This window comes from Monopterus albus, unplaced genomic scaffold, assembly GCF_001952655.1.
Source record: "Monopterus albus unplaced genomic scaffold, M_albus_1.0 scaffold20.1, whole genome shotgun sequence".
Lineage (NCBI taxonomy): Eukaryota > Metazoa > Chordata > Actinopteri > Synbranchiformes > Synbranchidae > Monopterus > Monopterus albus.
Genome location: NW_018127900.1, coordinates 2587716 through 2598300, shown reverse-complemented (window position 1 = coordinate 2598300; position 10585 = coordinate 2587716). Strand labels below are relative to the sequence as shown.

The window sequence follows — 10585 nt, the reverse complement described above, 5'->3', positions numbered from 1 at the left end:
AAACCCCCCACCACCGCCTCGCCCACCCACCCACACACAAACATTCAAACAGAAAGAAAAGAAATATACACTACACATTGGGAGAATTACAACTGGTATTGGTAAATGTATCTTTATTATTAAAATCTGTTTTAGTAAGTAGCCCTATTTCAACTGAAAAAAGAAAGTGTAGATTAATACTTTACCAAAGATAAAAGAAAATGTTTTCGGAGGTTCATTTATATAGAGATAAGATAACTGATTGAATAATCCAGCTTTCTCTATGATGCAAAGCAGAAAAATGTCAGGTCCGCTCGGCGGCCGCTGCCTCTCCTTCGTTTTTCTCTCCTCTGCTCTCTCTATCCTGTGGGCTCTGCACCTCAGCTGTGTTGCATTCCAGTAATTAGCAACTGGTTTGTCGCTGCACACAGCTGGGGTGCATCCCGATGATTACTTTTTCCTCCCTCTTGATCGGGCAGACGCTCCGCCGTCGCCGGATCATTGCGACTCGCAACTTGTTATGGACAATACTTGATTGATTGATTGATTGATTTATTCTTTCAAACATGTAGAACAGAACAGAACAATGAACAAATGAACTTACCCTGTGTAAGTTTAAAGTGTTATGTTTGACCCGCATGTTTAGACACTACGCTGACAGTTCCTGTGCGTTTTGGCTTGATCTATTCACGCTATTCTGCGGTTGGTTATATGTCCTTCTGTCGTCCACGCTGACAGTCTCTGTGCGGTGGATTATATTGTGTACGTTGGTTCTTTTGTTCGCCTGTCCGTCCACATCCTCTGTTATCCCAGTTCCTGCCATCAGTGTATGTGTACCTGTTCGTCCTGGTCTCCTTAGTTGTCCTTCCCTTATTGTAAGTATTATGGACCCTGTTATGTTGTCACTTTGTTGTTATTTTACATTAAACCTCCCTTTTTGTACTAGCACCTGGGTCGGCTATCTTGAGTCCTACCCCTAGTTCTCCCTCACCCTCCTGGTAAGGGGGAGTGACCATAACAAAAATCAATTTCTGCATTTTATTTATTACTGAAGTGGTTAGAAAATTTAGAAAATATATTGGCATTGTAATATGATAATAAACCCTGTAAAAAGAAACCCAGAGAAAGTGTGTGAATGTTTTCATTTATAGTCCAACTTCTTCCTTTTAAAACTTGAACAATGTGCACTTTTTCAAAACATGTGCATTTTATTCCCTTTAAAATAAGTGTTTGAATGTTATGCAAGTGCAACAAAGAGTCTTTAAGTCCCTGCACAGAATTCCAGCCGAAGATGCAAATAGATACTGTTCACATAAGCAAAGTCTAAAAGCGAAGCTCATTTGCAGGTCATTTGTTTCATCCTTCAGTCTTTTGGAGTGCATCCTTGTCTCTTTCTTTGGCAAACTCTTGCAGTATTGTGTGGGACAGCTTTACAGTGCAACCCTGCCAGACCAGTCAGAACCAGTGAACAGAATAATGTCATTGTCAATAACTAACCCTTTTTATTTTGCCTTTACATACGACTACATGAACACATGCAGGTCAAATTGATCTACAAACATCAATGTATACAAATTCAGTACAGACCTTCCACTACAGATCAGGGGACAGACACATTTTACACTTAAAATCAGGACACTAATGAATTCCAGGGATAAAAGAGAAGGAAATCAGTATTTTAGTCGACTGAAAATTGGTCCAAATGACTCATAGCAGGAGGGAAAATGAAAAGTTTGACTTTTAAAGTTGTACAAATCAAAAGTGTTACATGGGAACTGCTACAGTAAATATTCACAGCTGTAGCTCTTCCAAAGGCTCAAAGTAAGAGTGTGATGACGGATGAAGATACCAGCAGGAGGATGATACTGGGACCAGTAGGTATGGCGCTGTTGCACAGGTCCCCCTCACAGCAAGCTATGGCGCCTCCACATGTTATGCTATTCTGGCAGCCTTTGGTGACCACATTGTAACCTGCCAAAAACAAGGGGAAAAACTCCCAGAACTCAGTTTATAAAACGCATCATAGCCACCAGGCACTCAGTGCAGCAACATATTGCATCAGCTGCCTGAGGACTGATTTTGTTGTGTGCTTAGAATTTCCAGTATTAGAAATATTGAATGTGGAAAAACAACTTACCTTCTACCCTCAAAGAGTAACAGCGGTTGAAGATGAAAGAACAAGATGTGGTGTCTGTGCAGGAATGTGGGTCAGCAGCTGTGCATGTGTAGCATCTTAAGCCACATGCTATATAGAAACACGGAACACAGTGGTTCAACAGGTGGTACACACATTAAATCTCGTCATGTTAGTCTTTTTTTTAACACAGAGTTTATGTTGTGAGTACTTTACAGGAAGACACTATAATTGACACCTCAGAAATGTTTCCTGTTGGACATGAGATGGAAAGTTCACAGAAAGTGAACAATAAAACAATAGTGAGTACTTTTTAAATAATCTTAATCTTTTTAAATAAAAAGCCTGTTCAGTATGTAATGAAAGTATTTAGCCCTATTATTACTGAGCATAAAATAAATAGTGTTACATGATATAGTCTACTTATATATATATATATTTTTTTAACATTTTTTGGGCTATTTATTTCTATGAGATAGCCAAATAGAGTTGTGACAATAAATGAGTGGAGGCTAAACAAATAACTAAGTGGTATCAAACGTCTCATTTAGCGATCAAGTATAGGCTGTTGCTCAAAATGTCAAACGAATCTATTTCTCCTGACTTTCTAACACTCCTTTCCAATTCAGCTTTTACACTTACCTTTAAACATCGACGCATTTCTTTAAGCCAGTGTTCAATTAAAGCACATAACTACACTTTTCTTACCTGTAGATAAAGTCATAATCAGGATCAGAGCTGAAAAAAGCTGCATCATGAACGTAGAGAAAAACAAAATTACTGCCGTGAGAGAAACTGGAGAGGAAGTGCCCAACTTCCCAGTTTCTTTCTGAACTTGAAGATTTGCATTTCGCCACAAAGCCTCTTCTCTAAGTGCCCTGAATAACGTCGGCCCTCAAGTGACCGCATTACCCCTGAAACAACCGTGTAGATGAGCCTTTTTGGAAGACATGCACTAATACCGATACCAGCATGGGCTCCGATAATGCCCTCTAATCGTAGGTAGCCTTCATATAAAAGCTGGCCAGTATAAACTACCAGTTTGAGGCACCATGAGGTTAACCTCACGTCCTGACTGGCATTTGCGTGCTACATCCATCTGGTGCAGCTGATTGTAGAGAAGATGGAAACAAATGTCAGCTGTATATGAAAAGTTTTTGAATTCATGTAAACTTGAAGGCTGAGAGCGAGCAGCTCGTGTTTGCAGCAACAGATAAAGATCATTTATTTTCCTGTTATTATCGATCCATGAATCCTCTGCCAAATATCGGAACTTGTTAAAACTCGAATGTGTGATTTTACTGGGGCACAGCTGATCAATATTGGGACACGTGCTGCAGTAAAAGGGGTGCACAGTCAGTTTAACATAAGGTCCTGCACAGTTACAGTTAGAAAATAAACACGATCTCATAAAAATAAATTTTTAAAGGTCTATAAAATCACTGCATTTTGTGGCCATTGTTTACTTAGGGAAATTTGTCATAGCCTCAGTGTTGCAGCATCACTTCTCAACTCCAAGCATGCTTAAAAGCATCCTCACAATCATCATAACTTAAAAACACAAATTAAACACCAATAAAACCCATACCATGTATAAAAAAATAACAGATTAATAATGCAATAGTACTGCAGATTCCATCAGAATACTGCACACTGAACATAAAATGAACATGATGAGTATGAGAGGGATAATTTGTCTGATAAACACAAACATCAGTCTCTTTTCTGCACCATAGAGTTTATGTGTTCTTAAAGAGTACACTAAGTGCCGGAGCTGAGAATAAAAGCTTTCAACATGAGCTGGCCAGGTAGGTTCATCTGGATTGTAGAGGCTATCGGTTTTACACTGCATAGTGAAATCTGAGGTAGAAATCATTCCATTATTTAGGTTTCCTAACATCATCTATAGCAGTGATTCGCCTTTTGCTTGGTTCCGCTCAGAGAACGGAAATAGATTAGTAAGTTTCAGAATAAAAGCAAACAGGATGATGTAGCATGATGAAGTGATGCTGAGAAGAAAATGTGTTCCAACCTGGCACTTGAATATTTCTCTCAGAGAATCCAGACCGAACTAATTAACATAATACCGGGTCGCTAAACCATGACATTGCATTTTATCTGAATGTTTTGGAGGCAACGTTTTATTTCCTGTAGTAGGTTATTTAGATAAATGCAGTTTCAGAAAATGAAAAGGTAAGAAAATAAATACATAAAATGTCTTACTTCAGTTCGCACTGTCTGTGTATAAACAAGCGAAAGGCTACGACAAAGTTACATTTAATTTTGAAAAATCGAAAACCTTCTTCTTCTTCTGTTGTTTATTGGCGGGTGGCAAACAGCTCTAACCGGAAACCTTGTTATGTTTGACGACATTTACGCGCCTCTGTGATGTCAGCGTAGGCGCCGCTATGTTTTGGAAAGCCGGGTTACTGAGCTAAAGCTAAAGCTAAACATTAGTATCAAACTGTTTAGCTTCGAGTGTGCACAGATTCCTACACAAATTTTCACAATGCTTTTAACATAATAGCAAATAAAAACATGCCGAAGTCTCTGAAAAAGTCCTGCACCACTCAGACGTCCATTAGCAGGTACTTTGGAGGACTGAGCAGCAGCAGTGCCTCTAACACTCAGTGTGGGATCAACCGAAGTCCTGCTGAGCAGCAGCTTTCAAGAAGGAAGGTGAGGTGTGCGTCATTGAATACATCACAAACGCATGCTTAAGTTAGTGCTTAAATCAGGGCCATCAGCTGAACCTGAGCTGCTTCTGTCCTGCAGCAGAAACATTCTTCTGGTAATGATAGTGGATTGCCAACAAAACGAGCCAAGCTTTCTCCACAAGATCAACGGGTGGAGGATCAGCACCGTGAACCTGCAGCTTGTCAGAACATTAATGGTGAGTGTGTGTGTATCTCAGACTGAAAATCCATCCATATCTTCTCAACACTCATACAGGTCACCCACGCTTCACCCATGTCCAGCTTTCAAAGAACATCACATTTCTCCAAACAGCATGTGAAGTAATCATGAATGGATTATGAAACAATCCCACCCCCACCCCCACCCCAAGCCCTACATAGGAGCCTCAGACAGACACAAGTCATGTTGTTTGTAGTTGTTTTGTGTGCGTTGTCTTTGTGGTTTAGTCTTTTGTAGTAGTCTTTGTATGTCTTTGTAGCCATTACACCTCGTTATACAAATTTTGTTATTAATGTAAATTTGCTTTTTTTATTGTCATTTTTCGTGTTTGGTAGTAGTTTTGTCTTTTTATAGTCCTTCTTTCTGTCTTTATGGTTGTTTTGTGTCTTTGTTCTGTCTTTTGTCTGAGCTCTGTGACTTCAAAATCATACAGAGGCACAAGCCCAAGAGCCCCCTAACCTCCTGGACCCCTGGGCCTGTGTTATCGATCCATGGCAGTAATGTTAAATTCTTATGTTAGTTTGAGTAGTTTTTGAAAAATATGAAAAGGGTCTGTTCATGTTTTTAGACAGTGCTAATGTGGCATAGATGAAAGACAGGAGCAAATTTCCCTGAATGCATCCATGTGAAGATTATGTATGAAAAGAAAAAGAATAAAATATTTACATTTTCTATTGTTTTCCTTGAGTTTATGTACCTAAACTGTATTTTTCTGCCTACAGATTCAAAGCTAACATTGAGTAAAGCAGCTGGTGGCCTCTGTTCCTCCACCTTGGAGAAGCTGAAAGGCTTCAGCTCTTTGGCTGAGCCCGGTGTCAGGCACAGTGACTCTCAGAGGAAAGAAAAGACAGATAGTAGTGTCAGTAACATCTGTGACCAAGGAAGCAGCGTTTGGCCTCCTCAGGATGTTACAGATCATCACAGCAATAGAATCAGACTTCAAGAGATAGAGGAGGAGTGTGAGGATGAAGAGGAGGAGGTCAAAAAAACAAATAATTCAGGGCTGACTGCTACAAAACAGGTACCCAGTATAAGCATTGACTCACATCACTGTCACTATAGTGTGTTTTGAACAGCTGCATCAATGTTTAAGCCTGCTAAAGTGCCTCTGAGCAAGATAGGGCTGCAAGATTATGCCAGAAATCATAATCACAATCATCTTAGTCAATACTGAGATCACGATTCTTGAACATGATTACACCTTGACTTTGAAAACATCATGCCCTGGTTGAACTTTAAAAAACATTAGCCTTTTAACAGTAGAGTTTCTTTAAATATGATTCAGCTGAAAAACAGATTATTTCCTCTGTGTAATTGTGATTGACAGTTCAGAGTAAATTACTTGGGCTTTTACCCTGATTTACAAATAAAACTTTGCTACTTCAGGTTAACAACACGGCCGCATCTGTCTCTCTCACTTTCTTTTAACAGCAAGGCTACATACAGTCATCTTTTCATCTTAACTTGTTCATAACAATTAGCTATTAGCATAACAAGCTTGCTATGGTTAACACACTGCATGATGTAGTGTGAGCAAAGCTGATACTATCACATCTTTTCAAGTTCATGCTAATTTAGTGGGGGTTTTGATAGACTACGCAATGACGTTTTGCTTGCAGGGTTTTATCGCACATATAATGAAAGGGAGTTGTCAACTCGAATGTGTCTTGGACTCCAATGGGCGACTCAGTCTAACACATTGCTCCAAAATCTCCCATAGGTGTTCAGTGGAAGAGACCTTTGATTCTTCAGGTTTTTTCTTTAGTTTGTTCCCCGTCAATATTATTATTTGTGTAAGTAACAAGATGTTCCTGTACAGCAATGTCCATAATATGTTTGTGGTAATTTAGAAACAGCCTATGTACATACTGGGGTCTGTTAAAAAAAATAACAAATCTTAGGGATCTATATTAAAATCTTTGTTTGTTATTTGTTTTTGCATGACTAGGGTGACTTTCAGGCAGAAGAGTGAAACTGTTGGTTGCTGGTAATCTAGTTTTTTTTGTTTTGTTTTGTTTTGTTTTTTCCTCAGGAGTTCCTCTTGTCTCAGTTTGCAGTGTCAGCAGGAGGAGGAGGAGGAAGGGTTCCAGAGAAGAGTCCTCCATCAGGCTGTAGCGTACCCTCCAGACGCTCAAAGAGCATATACACTCCTCTGGAGCAGCAGGTCATCCAGCTGAAACAGCAGCATAAGGATGCCTTGTTGGCTGTGGAGTGTGGTTACAAGTACCGGTTCTTTGGAGAGGATGCAGAGGTGAGAACCAAAAGGCATCTGTGTTAATAAGGCAAGAAGGAAAGGAACAGTGTCAGGGCAAAAAAATGTAACCTAAGTCATTTCACTGTCAGTTAATTTACATTACATCCTATTCTTTTTATTTTATTTATAAATTATTATTGTAGTGGATAGAGAGCAACTTTTTTTTTATTTGTCAATGCACAGGTCAAAAATGTACCTTGTATGCCAGCACGTTATTCTAAATGTTAATTTTTGTATGTACTACTTTCAGAGCAAAAACTAATTTTAAAAAGCTTGAGAAAATCCCTGGAGTTTTGAGTTTGAATGATTGAGAACACTCAGTAGGTCTCAGTTCCCTTTAGGGCAGCACAATGTTTTCTTTGTGTTTGGAACAGATCGCTGCTAAAGAGCTGAATATCATCTGTCATCTGGATCACAACTTCATGACGTGCAGCATCCCCACACACCGTTTGTTTGTTCATGTCAGGCGGCTGGTGTCCCATGGACACAAGGTGTGACATGCATCTTGCATATAGTTCTGCATTTAGAAGTCCAAGCTGTTTAGACTCACATTTCTACATTATTGTGTTTAACTTCTAGGTTGGTGTGGTTAAGCAGACAGAGACGTCTGCGATCAAGGCTTCAGGGGCCAATAGGAATGCTCTGTTCACCCGCCAGCTCAGTGCACTATACACTAAGTCTACTCTGGTGGGAGAGGGTATCCTTATAGACCTCAAATATATGTGTGTCAGTAAAACTAATTTTTGTATCTCTGTTTGTAAAGCTATGTCCTTGACAGTTTTTTTTTGAGATGTAAACCCAGTGTGCAGACTGGGTGATGTGGAAGAGGGGGCCAGTGGTGATGCGGTGTTGGACCCTCCTGACAGCTTCTTGCTGTGTATCAGTGAAAACTGGGACAAACTGAAGAAGCAGCTCACTGTAGGGCTGGTGGTGAGTCTGATCAGTGCCACTTCACTGTATTAGAGACTGATATTCCCATTTTGTCAGTTTAGAGCTATTAAACTTCATTTCTAGAAGCATATTTCATAACAGAATATTGTATCTGTGTCATTACAGGCCTGATAAGGGCTGTAAAAGAAAATGGCTCATTAACATTTTTAATGTGTTAGTTTTCTGCACCAGAATTATTTTATTGTATCTTAACACGCACCCTCAGTGTTTTCATGTTTTTAAAAGTAGCCTCAACTATGAAAATCATATTTTCCTCGTGCTGACTGCTTTATCTCTTTATGGTGCAGCTACAACAAGGTGGACTTTGAACACAAGCTGTTCTTCTTATATATATAATCTAATTTAGAAGAGGTGCATCTCCATGTGATTTTGGAAGACCTACATTGATAATGAAAAACAGTTTGAGTCTTTATTATATCAACATTGTGAAGGTATTATTTCATAGCGATATAGTGTTGCCCCCTGAGTTTCATGCCAAGATATCAAACACCACAGGAAAAACCATTTCCATGCATATTGTTAAGTCTCCAGCATGTGCATGTGGTTTTGTATGAAGGCAGTGCAGCCCAGCACAGGAGACGTGTTCCTGGACTGTTTCCCTGATGGTCCATCTCGCTCTGAGCTGGAGGGTCGTATCCTAAAGATCAACCCCGTGGAGATCCTTGTGCCCTCTGACCTCTCAGAACAAACCCACCGACTCCTGCAGAGCATCACCAATGCCAGGTAAACTACTGTCATGGCACTAGGGGGGACTCTGTACCTGTACTGAAGTGTTGAACTGTGCTGCAAAGTGTGTGTTTGTGAGTTTAGTTTATTTCATTGTGAGGGATTGTGCTTAGAGTTCCCCAGGCAGGTAAGACAGTGCTTTGTCTGGAGGTCTTGGGGCTAAGTCTGTGTTTGGAAATCAAAGCAGACTCATAGAGAGGTGATGTGATAATGGCCCTCAGCACCTTGGGCACCGCCGCAGGGCTAAACAGGATCCAAGCAGGGGTTATATGTATATTTTAAAGGTTCAAGTACCAAGAGAAACAATTGTTAGATGATGTACTAACTGTATTTAATTGGCCAAATGTTTAGAGATGGTGTTATAAAGGTTAGTTGATAAATTGTAGTAAATAAAACATGGACCTGGAGGCTTTATTGTTAAGTTATGCATTTGTGAGCCTTTAGAGTTGTTTATCTGGGGTAAAAAGTCACACGAGATGGCACAAACCATAAACATATAAGGGTATAAAAGATGTATCCTGATTTTACAATGCACATTACATTTGCATCTACCAGTAATTAGTTGCTCTTACTTGGAGAAATGGTGTGAAGGTATTTACATTAATATTATCAATGCTGTAATGGAATAATACTGCAAAGCTTGCCCATTTAAAAGGTAACATCATTGGTTTTGATAGAAACCAGGAAGTGGTCAAATCATTCCCACAATCATGCTGCACAACAGGATATTGTCAATGTTTATGTTGGACCGCAAGTTTCAGCTGAATTTCTGACACGAAAGCAGACTTCTGTGTAATGCAAACAGGTTGCTGTTTAAACCACAAGAAGAAAAAGTGTACAGCATTTCCTTGTTTGTTGGTCGACTGACAGCACTGCCAGCAACAGTGACGTTGAATTGCTGTATTCCAGAAACCTGTTGTTTCCCACTGTGTCGCTGTTGGGCTCATCTTTGCTGACAGTGTGCACACAGCATGTTCACGCCAGTGGGGACGGGGTCCTCTGAAGACTGCCTGTAATTGCATTATGCTGTGAAAATGAAACAAAGAAGTGGGAGGGAGTGGAGTGGATTAGATTAGAAGGGGATGGTTGAATAATAGGGAGTGATGGCTGCTAATTTTTGCCTCTGTCGTTTCCTTGACGGTGCATATTGGTCATTTAACCTTTTTTTTTATTTTTAGTGGCTATTTTCTTTCCTTTTTTACTTTTTCTCTCAGTTTAGATTTAAATCCGTAAAACATCATTTATTTATCATTTATTATCATCCCTCTCTTTGTTTGTCTTTCCCCCTTCAGCTGTAAGTGTTGAGTGATTATGGTAGAGCTGGGCCTGTAAAGGCCAGTCCAGTTATTGTGTTTGAACAGCACTACTCTCTAGTGTTGGGCTCATCAGAGACAGCACTTCTCAGTTTGCAGCCTGTGTTTTTACACATACAGAACAGCTTTGTCTGTTCAGCATAGACAGAACATTTTTCTCATGAATATACAAAATTTATAGTCAGCAATGCCAGGCTATGATATCCGAATTGACACTTGTTAATATCGGAGTAACTCCAACCATATTACAGCCTCTGTGTCTCTGTGGTGGGCTGACGAGATGTGCCCCCTGGCAATGGGATGCGTCCGTGT

General features: G+C 39.9%; 2 protein-coding genes across 5 annotated transcripts in view; one reads left to right on the top strand and one right to left on the bottom strand.

Moving 5' to 3' along the window:
• Positions 1-1461: 1461 nt before the first annotated feature.
• On the bottom strand, positions 1462-3342 carry LOC109956584 (lymphocyte antigen 6G-like). The gene is made up of 3 exons (XM_020593826.1): positions 2822-3342; positions 2117-2224; positions 1462-1950 (listed from the first exon to the last, which is right to left on the bottom strand). The coding sequence occupies exons 1-3, from the start codon at positions 2868-2870 to the stop codon at positions 1796-1798; spliced, it is 312 nt and encodes a 103-aa protein (XP_020449482.1). The 5' UTR covers positions 2871-3342; the 3' UTR covers positions 1462-1795.
• A 768-nt stretch (positions 3343-4110) lies between these two features.
• Positions 4111-10585, top strand: part of msh3 (mutS homolog 3 (E. coli)) — a 41354-nt gene continuing 34879 nt past the window's right edge. Inside the window, exons 1-9 of one of the 4 annotated variants that reach the window (XM_020593876.1) lie at positions 4111-4306; positions 4641-4792; positions 4889-5006; positions 5752-6050; positions 7050-7280; positions 7658-7774; positions 7863-7980; positions 8074-8213; positions 8791-8957. In XM_020593876.1, the coding sequence (XP_020449532.1) occupies positions 4652-4792; positions 4889-5006; positions 5752-6050; positions 7050-7280; positions 7658-7774; positions 7863-7980; positions 8074-8213; positions 8791-8957 (1331 nt within the window). In that variant the 5' untranslated portion in view covers positions 4111-4306; positions 4641-4651. Of the gene's footprint in view, positions 4307-4451; positions 4793-4888; positions 5007-5751; positions 6051-7049; positions 7281-7657; positions 7775-7862; positions 7981-8073; positions 8214-8790; positions 8958-10585 lie in introns of those variants that run through there. The other 3 variants (XM_020593879.1, XM_020593877.1, XM_020593875.1) reach the window with 3 other exon arrangements.

Coding starts and splice junctions, on each gene's coding strand:
- LOC109956584 (XM_020593826.1), bottom strand. CDS start 2,870: ATGATGCAGCTTTTTTCAGCTCTGATCCTGATTATGACTTTATCTACA. Junction 2,225..2,821: donor GATTATGACTTTATCTACAG/GTAAGAAAAGTG, acceptor GTTTCTATATAG/CATGTGGCTTAAGATGCTAC. Junction 1,951..2,116: donor TTACTCTTTGAGGGTAGAAG/GTAAGTTGTTTT, acceptor TGTTTTTGGCAG/GTTACAATGTGGTCACCAAA.